This window comes from Manacus vitellinus, unplaced genomic scaffold, assembly GCF_001715985.3.
Source record: "Manacus vitellinus isolate BGI_N305 unplaced genomic scaffold, ASM171598v3 scaffold_0_pilon, whole genome shotgun sequence".
In the NCBI taxonomy this organism is placed as follows: Eukaryota; Metazoa; Chordata; class Aves; order Passeriformes; family Pipridae; genus Manacus; species Manacus vitellinus.
This window is the reverse complement of record NW_021938789.1, coordinates 39,858,856-39,879,235: the sequence shown is the minus strand read 5'-3', so window position 1 is coordinate 39,879,235 and position 20,380 is coordinate 39,858,856. Positions and strand designations below refer to the sequence as shown.

Genomic DNA, 20,380 nt, shown 5'->3' with positions numbered 1-20,380 from the left:
AGGGCTGGGGCCGAGGCCCGCGGGGCGGGCTGGGGCGCCCCTCCGCTCCGGCAGCGGCTCCGCCGCCCCGGCCCCGCGCGGGGCTGCAGGTGCAGGGCTCTGGAGGGACGAAGGGCTCCCGGGCACGGAGGGCTGGTTGCCGGCAGGCCCCTGGCACCGAAGCTGGGAGTGGTGATGCCGGCCCCCGATTCCTGGCCAGCGCTGCCCTCGGGGCACGTGGCTACCTGAAATCACCCCTGTTTTCCCCACGGTGCGACTGTTTCACTATCTCTGGCTTTCCTGTCATCCCATGCCACACCCCCACACTTCCCACCTTAAAATACAGCCGGTTGTTTTCTGTCGGCACCAAGTCCCAGTTTAACCCAGCTGCTATACCCCCGAGGCTCTGAAAAGTTCCCCCCCCCTCCCCCCGAAGCTACTGAAGTCAGTAATAAGGGATAACTACACTGAGTCAGGTGGGAGTCTGCAGGTTGGTGGCCACTGGTGCCCAGGAGGGAGGATGCTGATGAGTGGATGTGGTGTTGGGGTGCTCTATCCTTCAGCCTTGGGGCTGCCAGCATCCCCCAGTAAGGGGCATCCACTGGTGAGGAGCACTTCATGTGCAGGGTGCATTACCAGGCAGCTACACCGAGAAGGGGCCAGGGAAAAACAATACAAATACCTGCTGAGCAATTGTATTCTGAGGAGATGCACAAACTTCATCTGCCACATGATTATTTCATGCTAAAGAGCAGGCAGCCCAGACCACAGGTGTTACCAAGCTTTTAAATTCACCTATTTTTGTCTTTGCAGTTTCTTATTCATCTGTATACACACACACCAGGTAAGAAACCCTCCCAACCTCAGCCTCCTGGCTGAGTGTTGAGACCATGCCCTGTGTTTCTCGGGAGGGCTCAGCTGGGGATTTACACCAAGCAGTGAGTCGATATATTGGATGACATAGTGGTAAACACTGAGAGGAAATGATGCCTGGTTTTCCCCTTCCCTCAGCTTTTCATGACAACATCTGACCATCCTGCTCCTTAAAAAGGGAAGCTGTGACTATTTGCTTTACAAGGAATTGATCTCAAAGAGAGTTGATCCCCCTTAAGCAATGAGTCTGTGAGAGCTCAGGCAGCAGAGAGGAGGTGTTTCTTTGTCTGGCTGCAGCAAGTCCTCATTTTCCTTACTGGGAAGCATGAGCAGGACCAAACAACAAAGCGCTCCCCCAGGGTTGTCTCATTGTCAGTGAGGTGGCTTAACTCCTTCAAATTGCAGAGCTGCTGCAGGTGCATCCTGTATGGGGATGCCTGTCTGTCCAGAGATTTTGCCATGATAAAAGAGTCAAAAGTAATATTTTTTTTATTAATTGGGAAAAAAAAAATTAATACTTAATGATTGTCAAGTTGAGAGACCTGATTTGAACATACATGTGGCTCGTTCATTGGCTGGGTCATGATGCAAGCTTTGCACAGCAGTGTCCAAGCCAGCAGTGCAGGGCATTAGGGCCGTGTGCACGCTGTGCTAGATTTGGCTGTGGCCATGTGGTGGTTATGTGCCAGCAGCAGAGGAAAAGCAGCAAGCCTGCTTGCAGAGATAGTGCTAGCTCTGTGGTGCAGCTAGGCTGGGGGAGACCTCTGCCTGTTAATCCTTTACCCCCTTGCAACTTAGCAAGGAAAAGCTGCTGGGCAGCCACTTGGGAATAAACAGCTGAAGCTGGTTTTTGGCTCCTGAAATGATGTCTGCCTTCCTGACTCTGTCCCATTTTGAACTGGTGGCAGGGGGCCAAAGTCCTACAGGCACAGTTCCCTGTGTGGGATCTCAGTGGGAGCTGTGTTTCCAGTGTTGTAGCTGGCAATTGGGTGTGACGGGGAGATAAATCAGCAGGCACTTCACAGGGAGCGTGTGGTGAAGATGCTGTAACAGCAGCCTGCCGTTGTTAGGATCTCTGGTGCTGAGCACTTTGGCAAGCATTTGTGGGACTTGGCATCTCACTAGAGGTATTAGCCTCATCAGAGAAACCACAGGTGTGTCCCCAAAGCACAGACTGTTTTCTACCAGCAAATCTCTCTCTCTGTTGGTGTCCTTGCTCTTCTCTAGGGCTATGCTGCCTTATTGAAGGGTGATACTGAGGAGGGAAGCAATGCACCAGGATTTCAACTTCTGTGCTTTTTCCATGGTGGGGCACTTCCACAGCTGCCTCACAGTGTTGTTGCAGCCTCAGTGGGTGGGTATAGGCTTGGTCTGTGACATCCAAGAGTTGTGCAACACACTTGTGGCACTGGGTCATCTCATTGTTCTCTCTGTACCATGCTCATAAAGCACAAGCATTTCCCAGCCATTGGGATTTCAGGCCTGGTACTCTTGATCAGCAGGAACAGCAGTGATATCTGATCTTTCTGAAAGGTTTTGGTCTGTTGTATATTCAATAAAAACATTTTCACAGCTGCTCCTAGGCCAGAGACCATGTACGTTTCTGTGTCTCTAAGCATCTAAGACCTCTGTGCTAAATGGACTGAAATAAAATATGCTCCTAAAGCCATGTGGGTACAGTGCTGTCTCCATGATGCCTTTTAGTAAACCACAACAGTGTTGATAACAGGTGTTTTTGTTCGTCTGGGCTCCCATAGGTTGGGAGATCATCCCTCTCCTACCTGCAGAGGTTTCATGTATATAACCAGAAAAGTTCCTTCCCACTCTACCTGCCATGTACCAAAGGGACCTTGCAGTGAATACAGAATTGCAAATTTGTGTCTCTACAATCCAAAAGAAAGCACAAAAATTCATGGGCTGGTGAGTTTGCCAGATTGAATGAATGGAAAGTACTTGAAGAGAGAGATCCTTAAACACGCTCTCTCAAGGGAATGGAGGCAAAAGCACTGGGGTTTCAGAGTGCGTTATATGGCTTTGAGTACAGCAGTGGTTTTTTTATGCTTTGTTAGTTTAACTGTATGTTTAATGGCATTTTTGTCCTTTTCTGCAATTCTGACAGGATACGTGTACTTGCGGAACCCAAGCAAGTAGCTTATGAAAGCAGTCCCAGGTAAGTAGGTGCTCAAACAGCCCTTGCTCAGGGTCTGGGGACTGATGGGGCTCAGGCAGATCAAACCCTTGGCCATTGTCTTGCTACTGCTTTCCTCTCTGTCTCCAGAAAAGCAGACCGAGAAATTCAGTGCTTGAAGGGCTCCCTCCAATTTGCCCTTTCTTGTGTTCAGTCAAAAAACTGGGCTTGACTTGGGTCTTGCCTTTGTTGCCCCATCTGAGCGGCCCAGCTGAGATGTTGCAGGGTAGGATGGTGCTGTGGTGCAAGGTGACTGGACCTCATTGGAATCACAGGCTACTGTATCCTGGAGGACACAGTCCAGCTTTAGTAACAGAGTTGCTGTCTGCAGGATGTGGTCAAGCTATAGCTTGATAAGCCAGGGCAACAGTCTCTTGATAACTCTTCTCCATTGTCTGGATGGGTCTCAAAAAAGGCTTGAGAAACCCACTGCCCTACTGTTCCCTGTCCCGACTACTCTGAAACCCTCTCCCACCATGGCCACTCTCTCACTGGAGGATGAGCAACTCCAAATTAGCCCTGGGTACAGGAGAGTAACCACTAATGTGCTGTAAAACCTCACCCACTTTCCATGGCACACCCTGACTGTAACATTATTTTTACTGTCATACCTGTGGTATAGTTAGGTGGTAATAGTGAGGCAAAAAAAATGTAATCATGAAACTCCCTCAGGGGTTTCAGAGATGTAGTGAAATGACTCTTTCTGCACATCCTCCAGTAACTAAAACCAGACATAACTTGAAGGCTCTTTTGTTTTTGAGTCGACAACAACCACCTGGAGAGTGTTAGGAAGTTCAGTGCAACAGAAGGTGAATGCTCAGGGGATGGTAGTGGCACTTTAAAGCTGTGGGGAGCCATAGAGAATGTGTGTGTGTTCCATCCTAAGAAGGGAAGGATAATCCCAGCAAACACATTTCCCCCTTGTGCATATTACCAAAATTTTACACCCTTTCTGTTCTTGCTAGGCTTGAGTGGGGAAACCAAGAGACGATCTGGCCTCTATCATGGGGGGCTATGACATCTCGACCATCTTCAAGAATAACGTTACTGTCCAAATCCAAGACAGACTTTTGCGAGCACCAGCGAAGGTCAGTGATGCAGTACCACAACCTGGGGAAGGAGGCAGCTCAGAGTGTGGTCTCTAATCAGGGGAGACATGCTGTCTCTTAGGGGAAGGGGAGATGCCATCTCCTCTGCTATCACCACTGCCCCACAGGGAGCCCCATGGCATTGAGACTCACCAGGCTGTTTTGTGCTTGGAACAGGGGCTGCCTATAGCAGGGAGGAAAGTGCTATGGGAGCATAGTCACCCTGAGTGCTTGACTTCCAACAGGGTTAGGAACTGGGGGGTGCTAAGTTTTGGTGCCCTTTTATTTCCTCGTACCCACTGCCTGGCTGTGGGAAGGACTTCTGCAACACATGGTTGCTCATCTGATGATGCAGGTTCCCATCAGCGGCCTTAGGAGCTTGCCTTGATCTCAGTCTTCAAGCACACGGGAGCATGTTCCTCTGCTCTAACAAAAAAACCCCAGCCAACAGCTCTGCTTTGGCTTGGAAGCAGACATCACGTGCATGCATGCGTTCCTTGACGGAAATGTGTGTGTTGCACCTGCAAGCACAGGGGTGCTAGAGTATTCCCTGTTCGTACTGGGGCTGATGCAGCCTAGCCAGGCACCTGGATACAATTAATGATCCCCTGCATCCTCTTGGATTCTGACCTAAATCTTGAAAGTAAAGGTCAGCCACAGAGACATCTTATAGCATCCTGCTGCTGGAAGGAATCCAGGTCTCTTGCCTTGAGTAAGACCTCTGCTGTCACTGCATGTTGAAGAACTAGACCATGTTTTGGAATAAGAGTGAAAAATGATATAAAAAGTGTAAACAACAGTGGCCTTGGGTGATGCTGCATTACTTGAAGCAAGTCATCTCTAACTCTCTTAGAGGAGATGAAGCTCTTTTGGAGACAGGAAGGTGGTTGCTAATCTGTAAGAGCGTGGAGAGGAAACTGTTGCACTCCTGGCTTTCCTCTGCCTGGAGGGATGTCAAGACATGCATGTTTGTAGTTTTCTCCCCTCCTGCCACTATCACCATGGGTTCTCATCCTCTTGAGAGCTTTTGCCTCTTGCTAATGGTGTCCATCTGACAGCCCTTTCTGCCTTTCCACTTACCTCTGCTTACTTCTTCCCTGGTGATGACAGGCACCTTCCAACAGTTATGGCTGATGGAAAGCTGGATGAACAGACCATTTTTTGAGCCTGGGGAGATGAAAGGAGCTACAAGGGCACAAGATGCTATCAGGCCATTGTAAAAAAGAGGTTTCTAAATTGGCAGAGCTGACCAACAGCTGGGTGTTGTGGAGTGGCTTCTTGAAATGATCAAGGAAAAGCCTAGCCTTTGAAAGCAATGCACTGAGGATGCTTAAAAGAGAACTCTTCAGACACAAACACCATTTACCTTTAAAGTGAAGAAATCTGAAGTGTAAATGCCTATTTGTTTGTGGCTTTTCCATGTGCACCAGGGCCAGCTTTTGTCCATGCAGCAGGCATGGATGTTTAACCTATCTTAGGATACCATCTGCCAGGATCATGTTCTCTGTCAGTCGCCTTCTGCTAACCCTTCTGTGCTGTTCCTCAAAATCCTTCTTCTTGTACAGCTACAGATCAGTGATCGGTGGGCGTCCCCCGCTAGTGAAGTTTGCCTACCCTTCTGAGCGGCTGCTGAAGTTGGCTGAACCTAAAAAATTCCACCCGGCTTCCCTGCAAAAAAGGTGAGAGACTAGAAAGCCTATAGGGTGCTACAGGTAGGCCCTTGGGCCTTGTAGCATCAGTGCAGCTTCAAAGTAATAAATGCAGCAACAGAGGATGGGTATAACAGAGGGCAAAATTCAGAGTGGGATCTCTGCTGGCATTAGAACTTCTGGAAGCTCTCATGGGCTGAGTTCTACACTGGAAATGGCCACAAACAAAGCTGTCTTCTACTGCAGCAAACATGAGGCTTAAACGTCCCAGCTGCAGCCTGGTTAAACCACAGTGGGGGAGTATCTGTGAGTGGCGGTGCCATGACTCTCTGCTTCCAGATCCCCCGAGTGGCCCGTGTCACTATCTGCACTGACCTATAATGCCTCCCCACGGATCCTCCAGCTTGCCCGGCCAAAGTTGCTGCATCCAGAGTTCATTCCACCCAGAGAGGTGAGGAGGTGGTTGAGTGAGATTTGGAGGGAACAGTGATGCAGCAAACTGTCCTGAGTTTTTACATCCTGTATCCTGCCCCTGGATGTGCCCAATGTGTGCTATGGAGGGGAGAAGCTGTCTGGTTCTGCTGGGATTTATGATACTGAGAGAAACTGCCTTCTCAGAGTGAGATACTGTTTTTGCAAATCTCCCTGCTGAGAGACAGAAAACAGCCAGGCTGGAGCAGCCTAGTATAGCAGGAGAGCCAAGGGAGGCATCTGGGCTGCATCCCCTGATAAAGCAGCCTGGGAAACTGGAGAAACCTGATGGGAATGGTCTGCTTAGCTCTTAGGGAGTACAGTCATGTTTGTAGTTAGGCAGCTTTGCTCCTCTATATAGGGGGCATGAGATTGCAAACACTATGTGTATTTTAACAGTGTTTTACTAGAAGCCTAATTTAGAGACTTATTTCTGAACTTGTTCCTTTTAGGTGGGTCATTGGTTTGGCAGGGGTGAAAGGGCTTGGAGCAATCTCAGATTACACTCATTTCTGTGGCAAAGGCTAGACTGCATAGATGCAGTCTCTGGGGCTGGGAAATGAGAGGCTGTGCTGGAGCAGGATTTGGCACCGGGAACCCTGTGAAAAATAGGGAAGAAGTCCCATGCTGGAGCAGCAATCACTTTTTCCATAGGAATGCAGTTAACTGTACCAGCCCTTTTACCCTGAAATCTGTGTGTCTCTCCTTAGCAGGGAAATCATTTGATTCAGCCAGGAAGATGAACATGAAAAATATGGAAGAAATTTCTCTGCTATAGGGAGAAATTTACTTGGCTACACATGCTCTCATTACTGGTATTCCTCTCCTGGCTATGAGTAGGCAACAGTGAGGAAAAGAAGTGATAGTGGCTATGACATACGAATCCCTATAACACTGAAATTACCTTATAGTTCAGGTGAAAAAAGAACAGTGGGTGCTGGGGAAGTAAGAGTGCTCCTTCTTGTGACCATGTCTGCAGAGGAAGGGTGCTGAGGTGCTCATCCTTGTGGAGAGGGAGCGTGTCCCTGTGGGCTGCTGTGGACAAGCTCTGTATCTGCACATCCCTCCTCCATTCTGAACCCATGCAGGTGCCAACACAGGTTCCAACTCCTGCGACCTTGGCCAGTGCATCCTCGCGGTTAGAGCGTCTGGCAGAGCCCTGTGTCAGGCAGGTGACCTGCTGCTATAAGCACAGCTATCCTGAATCTGTCATTCGTCCGGTAAGGCAGCATCACCCGGGACCCTGTATGGAAGGGACACTTGGCAGAGGAGAGGGCACGGGTGCTCAGTCCCTTGTGGCTCTCTTCATGGCAGCCCTGAATGTGCTGCTCTCTGTAAGGCTGATGCAGCTGCTTCCTGAGCTGGAAAGCAGGACTCATCTTCCATTCAGAGCATGAGCTGACTCCCGTAGATGTCCCCAGAGAATGGCAGAGCTGAGCCTAGCCTGCAGTTGTGGGGATGGGGTGAGGGAGACAAGTGTCTAACCAGGATCTCCAGTGCTGCGGGGTGGGTTGGACAAAGGGCTGTGGGTAAGGGGAGGCTGGAGGGCAGGTTGTGGGAATGGCCAAGCAGTGATTTCTGCTTCTACAGTTTGTCTGGTGCCAAACATGTCTGAGGACAGGATTGTGTCCCATCTGCTTGTAGTCAGTGGCTGTGAACCTGGGTACACTGAGTTACTGGAGGCTGACCACCCTCGAATGCCAGGAGCACCTCTAAGGACCTTCCTCCTAATTCTTCCACAGGTTTCCAAGTCAGCTCAGCAGGCAGTTGCGAGCCCTCGGACCATTGAGCTGGCTAGGCCAAAGAAACTGCATTCTAAGTACGCGGCCCCGCGGGATCCTCAGTGGCCAGTGTCAGAGGCTGCCAAGCGTGCAGTGGCTACACCAAGGATTGTGGAACTGGCCCAGCCTGGCAAAAGGTAGGTGCTGCTTCCCTGTCATGGGGAAATTATCAGCTGCCAGCCCATTTTCTGCAAGCCATAGCACCTTGGTGATTTGTGTTTGGCCAGTGAGATTAAGCCACTGTTCTTCCACTTCCAAAATGCATGGATTTTCTGTGTCTGGATGTGATAATGCTACATGGGTTGTGCAATTTTGAGGTGGAAGGACAGTCAAAAGAGAAGAAATAGGAACTTTCTAATTCCAGCAGGAATTACTGGTTGGGACTTCTTATTAATTACTATCATAAAAATCACCCAACTGGCACAGGGCACAATGTAGCACATTCATGTTGCCCAGCATGATGCAGCTGACCTCAGTCCAGCCTGCAGGAAGTGCTGGATAGGATGTTTCACAGAGGGTGGGGGAATGCCTGGCTGTAGTGACTGCCAGACAGTCCCTCTCCTGGTGACAGCAGTGGAGGCATGACTCCTTTTGTCCTCCCTTGGCAGGGAGGGGCAGGGCGCAGGTGGAGGTGTGTCAGCTGGCAGCTGGCCCTGCTCTAGTCGAGACTGACCATCCCTACTCTCTCTCCCCCAGGCCTCCCATGGGCTTGGCTCAATTCAACCTAGATGCATTCAGAGTGAAGGAGACTGCTATGAAGGCAACTTGTTCTGATCGGATCCGAGAACTAGCTCGCCCAGTTCAGCGCTAAGCTCCCTCAGAAATGCACCTGCCAGCTGCCCCCATCACCCCTTGGAACATCACTCTCTCTGGGATGTGCTGTGCGTAGAAAATCTACTTGAACACAGCGCAGAGGCAGCACTCAGCAGGAACACTTTCTGGGAATTCAAATAAAATGGTCACTCCTTAAGAATAGCCACCAGGGGAAATGAACAGAATTTGACCTAATGTGGGAAGCCTCTCTCCCTAGGATGGGTTATATCTGCAGTTTCTCTCCTTATTGTTTTGCTGTAATAGTTAAAGAAGTAATGAAACAACTGCTGGGGGAAGGCAGCACAGGACCTGTTCTTTCACACAAGAAAGTGTGGCAAACCAAACGCAACAGCATGCAGTAGGGTGATGCAACACAACTCCTGAACTTGGGCTTAAAAATTTTTGCTAAAGTTTAAAGAACTTCTTGCTGACACAAAGTTTTGTGCTTGTGACAGAAGTAGAGACACAAAAGGCTGCAATGTATGTTGAGTTGGCTTGGATTTGGGGCCTGTTTTCTCAAACGCCTGAAGAACAAGCAGATCCAGCCTTTTCTGTTGCATGCATCTTTGATACACATTATGCATCTGGGTAAAATCTGTCCAGTTCAGATACTCAGTTGTGTCACCCTGAGCAAAATAAGGGAGCTCTGCATTGGGATTTTTGGAGCCTAACTCAAAAAAGCAGAGTTCCCCTCAGTGTAAGAGAGAAAGCACATTGCAAAGGCGAAGAAGAAAACAGATATTGATGCCAGACTCTGCAGAACAAATTCTGAGCTCCAGTTGGGTCTGAGAGCAAGTCAGTTTGGCAGCTGGATTGCAGGGGAACAACATAGCCTTTGGGGGACATGGCATAGGGAGAATGCTTTTATCTGTTTCCTACAAGTTTGGTGTGCTTTGCCCTGGCAGCCCAACCACTGGCAATGGGCTGGAGATACTGAGGCAAGAGAGATGCTCACCAGTAAGGGACAAAAGCCACAAATGAAAGCATGTGGCAGTTTCAGAGTCAATGTATTTTAATCTTTCCTGTGTTAAGCTGATTCTCCTTCCAAAGAAGTAGAGGCAGGTGACCACAAACCAGAAGGGGATTAATCAGAGGATCCATTAATCAATTCAGTAATCCACTAAGCAGAGGACTTTTGAACCCTCTTGAACAAGGTAAGGTCACTGGGAAATGGTGCTGGTTATTTTTAGACCATGTGTTGTCCTGTAGGAGGATGGATGAGTCTGGGTTTTGTGCAAGAGCCCCAGCACAACTGCATTCCTCAGGCCTGAGAATGGCCAAGAGGAGGCTGGAGTCTGCCCCCTACACCCCTCACCCTGTGGGAGAACCCCAGCAGCACCAGCCCCTGCCACCTCAGGGCTGGTGTGCATGGGGCTGTATGGGCTGCTGTGCAGGGACCCATGGGCGCCCTAGAAGATGAGGCTGCCCATGTCTGTGGGCTGTCCCTGTGGCAAGAGGGAAAACCCACAGTGGCCACTGAGGCCATCTTGGAGAAATGTTGCCCTCCCAGAGGAAGGAGTCTGCCTCCTGCCATTAGGGCAGGGAACACAAGCAGGGACATAACACAGCTCCTCTCAAACAATCAAAAAACATTGTTTTTTTTATTATTGCATTTGGGGGAAAAAAACCCCAACCTACTAGTTCCTTCTCTTTGTTGACCTTTAACAGAAAGGTAAAAAAGGCATTCAAGGAGGGCTTGGCTTGGTCTGATTATGGTGTAGGCACTTGGTTTGCCAAGATCCAGAGCTGACTCTGGCATCTTGAGCTAAACAAGGTCACCTGAACAACACATCTGGTTTCCCAGGTGCCCTGCTCTCTGGATTATCTCTACCTTAAAGCTAGTACACATATTTTGCCTCTGGGGATTGTAAGGAAAATGAATCTTTATTTCCTCCTTCTATATTTGAACATGTTTCATGGCAGCTTTTCTGCAAGCCTGGGACAAGAGCATGAGATTGCCTTGTCCTGTGCAGCTGGTGTTAATGGGTTGGAATCACTAGACAGGTTACCAGCCATCAAAAGCTGTATGCACACACACATACATATATATATATATATAATGTTCTTTTTTTTGGTTATGTACATGTTAAATAAAACTTATGTTAAATAGCAGAGTATTACTTTGTATCGCAAAACCTATTGCAACAGAAGAACCCCAGCAAAACCCACTCTGAAGAGCTTCAGTATCATTTATAGGAGGCATGGAGATCAGAGCAACATCCTCTAGTCCCTGACAGACCCGCTTTCTGAGGGCAGCCCTTCAGACTTCCTCCACTCTGCCAGGCGCTGCTTGAACCATTTCTGGAGAGAAAGAACAGAGCAGGGGTTGAGTGCACTGGGCTGAGTGAACCCTCCAAATAACTTTGCTAAAGGTGCAGATGTGGTCAGCACATGGGACCAGGCAAGGGAAACTCATGGTACTGCTTCTTGTAGCAAGGCACTGTACTGTTCCCAGGCAGTACGGACAGTCGCTCCTGACCAAACGGTCTTGTTAAACTACATGTGCACCTCTTTCAAACTCATTTCTCTTGCTCACTTCAGACTTTGACAGCATGGCTGACTTCATATTTTATTGCTGTGAGTCCAGGTTTTTCTTGCAAACAGAATAAGAGATTGGCTAAGGAGCTGGATGATGTCTGTTTAAATGAGCAGTGAAACAATCACTTTCAAAACTGACAGGAATCAAAAGTTGAACTGCTTCAGAAAGGATGACAGGGACAGCACAGTGGCTCTCAACAAATTTAAGAACAAATAGGTTTTAAAAATTGTTTAAAAATTATCTTAGTCTTCAAGCAATATGCATGTCTATGTTCTTTAGTAACTTAGCATTTGTAAGCCAACTTCAAGAGCTGCTGATGCCATTTCAGCACAGCCACAACTTAAAATATTAGATAAAATGCATCTGGTTAAAGCCACACTACCTAAGAAGAAAAGTAAGAAAAGAGATATAACTCATGTGCCGGAAGCACAGCTCAGCCTTTTGTTTGGCAATGTGCCTGTGATTCCTTTTGTCGCAGCTCATCTTGTTGCTATATTTGTTCATGACTATTTTTGAAGCTATTATGGTCCATAATGATACAACCACAGTGCTCTGTACAAGTGTCTCTTGCACTCACACTGCCTTGGATCACATCCAGTCAGATGATCGACAGCCTAGCTTCCTCCCAAAAATGTCACTTTCTGTCCTAAACCATCATCTCCGGTTGACTCAGTACCTCTTTGCATCTCATTTTTACTGAATTTTTTATTAAAATGGCTGCTATTTCTAGCTGATAAAGCTCTCCAGATGTCAGGAGCAATGGTTCTCTGTGTTATGCGCAGTGCAGGCACTTTGCAGCTCACCATCCCAATCTTGATCCTGTCCCTAATGTGACCTTCATCTCCAGATCTCTAGGAGCACCCTTGACTTGTGGAAAAGGAGGGCTATCAGGGAAGATTTTAAGATATGTGGGCATATCTTAAAACATATATGACCTGTTTTTACAACTTGCTTTAGGGAAAAAAAAAATGGAACAGTGCCATTTCTAAGGAGAAAAAGGTATTTTAGGGATACTGCCTCCTTGCTGCCTCAAATAAGCAGTGATACCTCCCTGTCACCAAAGCACAGTAGAGGAGGGATCCCCTTTTCTGCTCCAGCTAACACTGCTTGCTTGCTCTTATATCCTTTTGGCTGTGCTGAAGGAAAGCCAGGCTTGGCAGCTCTCTGCAAACTGCTGCTAACTTTCCAGTGTGTTGGATTTCTTTTCTATACCCATCAATGCTGCTATGAGTCTAGTAGCTTATAAAACACCTGCATCAAAATGAGCTGCACCGCAATCTGAAGGAATTGGGAAGGAGCCGTTTGCTTCTGAATCCTGTGGTAGCCTGCAGGTAGGCAGATGGAGCACAGGGCTTGGTGGAATTCCCAGACAGTGGCAACCTGTCCCTGTGAAGGGTTATTTGGAGGCCTCTGTGTCTCCTGGAAAGGCTCACAGACTTGCCTTACATCTGGGCTTGGGGACTCTGGGGTATCTAATTGCAGTGAGAGGGAGTGTGCCCAGCCTGAGCGTGTCCTGCAGCACATCCTGCAGGTGTTGCATCTATCCGGTATCTGTTTTTAAATGACTGTAGTTTCTTCAGACGATGAAGTCAGCAGTGGTTTGGGTAACCAAGACTATCAGAAATGGGTTGGAAGAACAGCATGCATGGATTGTATATTCGGGGCAGGAACATACGGGGTGCAGGGAGCATGTGGGTTACAGGGGTGTGCTGTGTTGCAGTAGAGCTTCGTGGGTGCAGTGTGGGGCTAGGGCTGTGCTGGGGGTTACAGAGGTGCAGAGGAGATTGTGGGTGCAGCATGGGGTGCAGTGAGCAATATGCACATGGGACACAGAGGAGTGCAGAGCACGTTGGGGGGACCATGAGAGGTGTAGGGGCTGCTGTAGAAAGCCTGTGAGGGGACAGACAGATAGAGATGTCTAATGGAGAGACCAGCACAGGACAGGCAGCAGATGTGGGGAGAGTGTATGGGGCACAGAGGCATGCAGAGCATGCAGGGCTGGAGCCAGGAGAGGGGTGGGGGGGCATACACTCACCAGGGTCTGCTCCTCAGAGAGTCCAGTCTCAGCTGCGATGAGGCACAGCGTAGTGGGGTCAGGATGCTTGTTCACCTTGCAGAAGTTGTACTCCAGGATCTCCAGCTGCTCCTCAGTGGGAGTCACTGGCTTTTCCGTGGCCATCTTCTCCTGGGGCAGGGTTATGGGGCCAGGCACTGCAGGGAGGGGCTGGTGTCATTGCTCAAGCTGGAAGTGGTCAGTGGGGCCACACTTGCTGAGCCCCAGATTTGCCATCCCTGTCCCCACCAGCTCCCCCCTCCGCAGTGGCCTCTGGCTGTGGCAGGGCACAACTCCCTTCCCAAAGACATGCCACAACTCCCTTCCCAAAGACATGCCACAGAGCTCAGCTGGGAGTGCCAACCCCTCAGCCTCCCAGCAACTCCTGCCTCAGTTTCCTTACTACGGCAACCGCACGCCAGCAGTGCCCAGCTGAGCTGTCTCACCATTCTTAGCTGGCAGGAAACTGCAGGCTGCTCAGCGCTCTCCTGGTGCTGTATTTATAGCCAGCGTGATTCCCATGGGGACGATTCCTGTTTACAGCCGTATTTAGACCTGGGCGTCACTTAGGAGTGATGTCACAGCAATGGGAATGTTCAGGGGGGTAATTTAAAGACATTAGTTAAAAAACATTATTTATCCTCTGGGTGAAGGGACAATATCTGGCATCCAGCCTAAGGGGTTGGGTTTTTTTTTTCCTTACTTTCCAGTGATCAGGAAAGTTTGTGCAAGGGAATCACAAAACAGAGAATGCAGAATCTTTTGGGAGCATGGTCCTTGACACAGCAATCACCCTATTTCCCCTTCTGATCATGTCCTGGTTCTCTTAGCAGCGTGGCCAGACATCACACAAAGCTGGTGATGAGTGGGTGAGCTGCTTTGTTTTTACTGATATTTAATGTTATCATGCGTGGGCATAAACAGTTAGTCCTACTACTCCTGAGCATCACAGAACTATTTATTTGGTTTTTGGTGTATAAGTGAAGGGTCAGTCCTCAGAGGACTGCACCCCATGCATATCTGTTGCCCAGGCACTCACTGCCTTTGGCTGTGGTCAGTGCTAGGTGTTCCCAGCAATGGCAGAAATAAGAAGCCCATACTGCCCTCCAGAGTAACATTTGTCCCACTTGTGCTTTGCATAAATCTCTGGAAGGCTTAGCCCAAAAGCACAAGCAAAACAAGTAAGTCCCACACATCTCTTCTGCTGGGCTTCAGGTTTGCTCCTGTGTGGCAGAGGGTCGAGCTCGCCAATTCAGTTAACTAAGACACAAGGCGTTGCCCCCACAAAGCATGCAGAAGTCCCTTGATGCTGAATCATTTTGGTGTTTTCGAAACCAGGCTGTGGGGTGTTGGTGGGGGAGGAGCTGGATGAAAAATGTGGCCTTTCTTGATCTGCTCTCCTGCTGTCCAAGTTGCCTGGCCCATCTCTGTCAGGTGGGCTGGTTGGTATTGCTGGCTCTCCAGTGCTGCCAGGAGCCCTTGGCCAACCTTGAGACTCCTCTGGGCCATTCACTGCAGACTTGCCCTGCCTCCACACTGCAGTCCAGCTTCTCCTTTCCTTTGGCTCTGGGATGTAACCCAGACACCTCCATCATGCTGCACCCATACTGAATAGCTTTAAACCCAAGCACTTTCTTGGCTGACTGATAACTTACCTGGGTACCCTGGGATACTGAATGCCCCAGGGCTTTCACTTGCTGACAGAACTGCTAGGATGGAGCTCAGCTTCAAAACTGTTTTGCAGCTTTCAAAGAGCCAGCTCTGCTGTTCACGAGAGTCTGGAGAGATCCTCTTCTTTGAGCTTTACCTCATAAAGCAAAGGCCCTCCTGAACCTAGTCTGCAGAAGCTGCTTTGACTAACAAAAGAATCCTTTGGCATTTGAGTAGGGGCTTATAAATAGACCAGGGCTGGTTGTGAAACAGCCTACTCTGCTTGAGTCACTCGATAAATACTGATTGTAACATAGCGGTTGCGAAAGGTTGCAGCACCTCTGAGTGTGATGGAGTGCTGGTAGACAGTATCATCCACTAGCCCTGGATGGACTGGTGAAAGCCTGGCTTTAACCCCAGGTACTGCAAGCCGAGCTGGCCTTGTCTACGGAGAGTTGCAGCTGCCTGGGCTTTCTTGGGGTCAGCTCAGTTCAGAGGCATCCAAATAGGAAGGGAGCAGCCAAAATTCAGTTCCTCAGGCATGTGAGGTAGCGGGGATCTGCTGAATGCTGCTCACCTACTTTGGGCATTTGGAGACCTCTGGAAAAGATGCAGGGGGAGAAGGAGGTCCCCTGGACTTCAGGTGCTTCTCTCCAGCACCACGGCTGCCAGGCTCTCCATGAGGTCAAAGTGCAGATGAGGCCAAGCTTAAGCCACAAGTCCTGCCTCTCCTCCTTGATCAGCACTCTACTGAGCCACCTGCCCTTCTCCTAGAAAGCGCAGCCACCACAGGGCTCCTCATCACCTCTGGATCATAAATCCAGAGCTTGTACCACCAGCCTGTGGCTTGTGCCACCAGCAGCAACATGTCTTGGCGATTCATAAATCATTGTTTGCCGCCTGCTGCATTAATATACGTTAATGTGAATGCACTGATTTGCATAGGGAGCATGTGCCTCAACTTTCATGTTTCACCTGCACAGCTGTTTCTGTTTATCTCCAAGCTCCTGAGGCATTTCCCCGTAAGACACAGTGTCTTCTACCTGCTGGCAGCCCCGGGTGCTCCAGCATGCATAATGTGATGCCCAATGGCTTTTCCTTGTCTCCTCTCTAACCCTGCTCTGGAAGGACAACAGTTCCTACCTCTCAAGGCTGTGAAGTGGCTTTCAGGAAAAGGCCAAAACCCTGGGGCTCCTGGAGGGCTCTACAGGTCTCCCCACATCACTCCACTAAGTCCTGGAGGCTTTCAGGAGCCATGTGGCCCCTGTGCAACATGCAGCATCCAGCATTTAGCACCTCTTGGGTGCTAAAAATTGGTGTATATGACACAACTTGAAGGCACCAGGAATGCCTAAATGCCCTGATTGGCCCTACCTGGACCACTTCTCACCTGCCTTCTATTTAAATGGAGGCTCGGTTAAGCCCAGGCCTGCAGCCTGGCCTTCAGGCTGCCTAGGACCTCTCCTCTGTACAGGAAAGGTACAAATGTCTTGCTTATGCTTCTTTAAGCCTGGCAGAAAGATGGAGACTCATAGCTGTTTGGCTCAGCTGCTGAAAATCAGTGCTGCTTACTGCTTTTTTCTCACTAAAGTTTTGAAGGCATTGGAAAAAAAAATGGTTTTTCCAGTGCAAAGGATGTTAACCATCTATTTGGCTTTCAGAAAGGCTGTGGGGCTGCAGTTGTCATTCAGCTCTGTGAACAGTCCCCTGAGAGCTGTGTGTCAGGGGTTTACTCACACAGGCAGAAATGGCAATGCCAGATGCACTGTCACAGTGAAACCACCACAGCTTTGGTGACACCTGCTCTGTCCTAAGTCAAGCTAAAAACCCCTGGGGAATTCACACTTGGCTCTGACTATCTTGGTTTTAGGTGGAGCAGTATTAAGAGCAGAAGCTTGCAAGGGGTTCAACAGTTGCCTGTGCTGTGGGCGGCTCCAGCCAGCCTTGCTGTGTACATGACAGCACCTGGTGCTCTTAGTGTGGCTGATAGGGCATTGAAGTGGACCTCCAGAGCCATTTTGGAGTGAGCAGACAAAAGGTAATGGCCGATGGACACAAGTTGCAGCAAGAGAAAGTCTTACTAGGTAGATAGATAGATATTGTACTACCCGTGTCCTGTGGTTGCATCCAGCTCCTCAGAAACACCCCGAGTTACTAGCAGGACTCCTAGCTCTGGCCTGAAATGGGAGAGGACATCCCTCTGTCTCCCAGCATGCTTGTTCAGCACTGCTAGTGCAGTCAGCATTTATTATCCTGGCAGAAATCTGCTGCTTTTCCAGAAAAGACATGATCTCTGTTTGCTCAGCTTTGGTTTTTTGAACAGTAGTCACAATAGCTGGCTGGCTGTGTAACTTTCTAACAATTTACTGCACCCAAAGCCCCTGGAAATCTCTCTGAGCAGTAGCTCCTGCCAAGGTGATGGGGCCCCCATAGCCCCTGTTGGGTTTTTTGTCCCCTTCCCCAGTGCTCCCAGTGTCAGGGCTGGGATGCAACTGGAGGCATCTGCATCTGATTTTAGCCTGCAGCTATTTCCTGCCACTGCAGGGATCAAAATAGCAGTTCTCAATGCAAACAAGCCCTCTAACCCTGCCTTGCTCTGCTGCAGAGCCATGTCTTGTCCTGAGCTTTGCCTGGCCTCTTGCTGTGGGGTGGCTGTGGATAACGTCAGCCAGCATGGTGCACAGGATAAGGTGGGACACAGGCTTTAAAAATAAACTGGACCCTGCCATAAATAAGGAAAAACCACCTGTCATGCATCCGGTAAACCACCCGTTGAGCCTTTTAGAAGATATTATCGGATGCGAACAAAGCAAACAGCACAGCAGCTGCTGCAGCAGAGGCAGGTCCCCGTGGTAGCTCCCGCCTGGGGTCTCTGCCTGCCTGTGCGCCCCTTGCCCTGCCCCGGGCATGAAGCTTTCTCACTCAGACCGGCTCCAACCTTCGCAGTACCAATACTCACAGGGCAGCTCCTCCCTTCATCACCCACCTCCCCATCCCCAACAGCAAATCCACTCCAGCACCCCTAGCTCAAAACATGTGCTTACCTGGAGCTGGCAGGGACCAGAAGTGTGTAAAACAAGAACCCCGCAGGTCCTTGGGTGACTGCTTAAGTATCTGCGTGTGTGTGTGACAGGCGGGGACCTGAAAAACCTGCCGCAAATCACAGGAGCTCCCGGGATCCACAGCCACTCTCTGGGCTGGTAATTCAGGTTTGGCATCCACTCTCCTTGGCAGGGCTCAACGCATGGTTGTACGCGCTGCGGGGCTCTCGGACGGGTGTCACCGGCAGCCGTCGGGGCTCGTCCCGCCACTCTCCGGGCTGATGGACACCGTCCTACGGGCCCCGGGCGAGGGCTGCTGGGGCTGTTTCCTGCAGGGGTACAGGAAGGGTGAAGGCGGGGTGCGGCGGAAACTGCGCTGAGCTGTTCGTTCATCTGCACTCCCTGTCCTCCTCGGCTGGGATGGGTCCCGCTCCCCTGCCGCGGGGAGCCCCGCTCCTGGCTTTGCTGATGGAGTACGGTGGCGCTCACTCCTTTGCAGGGCTGGTTTCTGATCTCACTTCAGTCTCTTGCAAATGATGTGTCCAGGTTTAACATTCCTGACTCTGCTGTCACTTTGGTCAGCCGTGTGATCCCGCCAGGCTGGGTGTAGGGGCAGGACTGGCCCTGGATCTCACCTGCTGCTGCAGCCCAAGTGCCCTCCAGAGGCATGGGACAGGAGCCTGGCTGGGAATGGGGAGGAGGGTAGAGCATCCTCTTCTGCCAAAGACCAATATTCTCCTCGTTTAAAGTGCCCCGGAGCCTGCAGTTCCCACTGGGGTGGTCTGGAAGCATTAGACAGCATCTTAAAAAGAGGCAGCTTGTCGGGTGGGGTGCAGTGGGGAGGGGCTGATTTTCTCTCAGCTTACAGACAGCTGGAAGAAGATGCTGGAAAATCAGAGAGGCTGGAGAAAAATTGAGTATGAGTTGCAATGGCTGAGATTATCTGCCAGAGCAAAATGCAAACTGGCACAGGATGCAAAAAGCTGTGGAGCTGACTGGAGCCAGGGCCAGGGAACCCTGCCCCTGGGGAGAAGTGGCTGGACAAACACAAGAAACCTGCCATATGTTTAGCAATGAGCCAAAACCATCCCAAAGAGATTTTTAATGTTGGGGAAAACATGGGCCAAGACAAGGGGATTGCAAAGACATCTGTGCCGAAGGGCAGGCAGACCTGTGCCAATTTTCCTGGCAGGATGACATTTATGAAACGAGTGCTTTTGCTACAGGGATAGCTTCACTGCCTGATAAAGCAAGTGAAGAGAAGTCTTTTGGAGAAGACTTGATCCTACATGCCCTGGGCAGGCACCTGGCCAAGAAATTACGTCCTGTTTATCACAGGTGTTAAGCAACAGGAACATGGTTAGCAATGGGTGCGGACAGGCAGGTTGGAAGATGTGTCCAACAGGATGGCTCCAGCAGCCATGGCTGGGGGACATCAGGGTGCATTCAAGGAGGCTGGAGCAGACCCCTGCAGCAGGAGTCAGCCCTGGATTTCAAACCCAGTGTGGGAAAATCCAGGTAGAGGTCCTGAACTGAATACTGTCACCTGCTTGGGGGAGCTCCAGTGGATATTGCTACTTATCTGCCCCATGCCCATGCTCTGCTCTGGCATCTGCTCTTGGCTAACCTTGGAGACAGGATAGATGGGAAAATACTCTGCCCAGAAACATTTTCGTATGTTTGTATGCTGTCTTTTATTTTTTTCCATGCATGTGCCCCGAGCATTGCAAAATGTGAGTAACCTGGCCCACAGGAACAGGATGGGCTCCTCTCTTCCCTTGTTTATTACTGTCAACAGAAAGAAAGTCTTTAATGTGGAAAAACCCTTTTCCCTTAGCCTATGAACCCAGCCCAGATTTGCACTGGGAGCGCTGGCAGTGACATGTTTCAGGCTGAGACACACCACTGAAATGTCTTCAGAGGTGCTGAGAGTCCTGAAGTGGTGACAGCGTGAAAGTCACATCATGAATCTACCCACCTGTGCCTGGCACATGCTAATGCTTTCCTGATCTTTTCTGAATTTTTTTAGGCCCCATTTCTCCTTCTGGGAGAGAGTCAAAGTACTGCTGGAGTTTATACCTTACCTGGTATGAAGTGATCCTGTCCCCGGAGGATGTCCCTTTGTCAGCAGAATTAGATTAAATAGAAACAAAATGCAGGGTGCATCCAGGGCTATCACAGAGAATTTTTCCTGACAGGGGAAGAAGTACAGTTGTTGTGATGTGCATTTGACAGTCTTGCAAGATGCTATGGCA

General features: G+C 49.8%; 2 protein-coding genes across 5 annotated transcripts; one reads left to right on the top strand and one right to left on the bottom strand.

The window, feature by feature from the left end:
• The first annotated feature begins 426 nt into the window (after positions 1 to 426).
• Positions 427 to 10,918, top strand: THEGL (theg spermatid protein like). Its single transcript, XM_018071910.2, has 8 exons — positions 427 to 823; positions 2,972 to 3,022; positions 4,006 to 4,128; positions 5,694 to 5,807; positions 6,117 to 6,228; positions 7,337 to 7,468; positions 7,991 to 8,166; positions 8,726 to 10,918. The coding sequence occupies exons 3-8, from the start codon at positions 4,055 to 4,057 to the stop codon at positions 8,838 to 8,840; spliced, it is 723 nt and encodes a 240-aa protein (XP_017927399.2). The 5' UTR covers positions 427 to 823; positions 2,972 to 3,022; positions 4,006 to 4,054; the 3' UTR covers positions 8,841 to 10,918.
• HOPX (HOP homeobox) lies at positions 10,703 to 18,373 on the bottom strand. 4 transcript variants are annotated; one of them, XM_018071934.2, is made up of 3 exons: positions 18,129 to 18,373; positions 13,417 to 13,592; positions 10,703 to 11,143 (listed from the first exon to the last, which is right to left on the bottom strand). In XM_018071934.2, the coding sequence occupies exons 2-3, from the start codon at positions 13,558 to 13,560 to the stop codon at positions 11,066 to 11,068; spliced, it is 222 nt and encodes a 73-aa protein (XP_017927423.1). In that variant the 5' UTR covers positions 13,561 to 13,592; positions 18,129 to 18,373; the 3' UTR covers positions 10,703 to 11,065. The 4 variants fall into 4 exon arrangements, with proteins under 4 accessions (XP_017927423.1, XP_017927415.1, XP_017927412.1 ...); XM_018071926.2 differs by lacking the exon at positions 18,129 to 18,373 and adding an exon at positions 15,090 to 15,222; XM_018071923.2 differs by lacking the exon at positions 18,129 to 18,373 and adding an exon at positions 13,881 to 13,999.
• Positions 18,374 to 20,380: the final 2,007 nt, after the last annotated feature.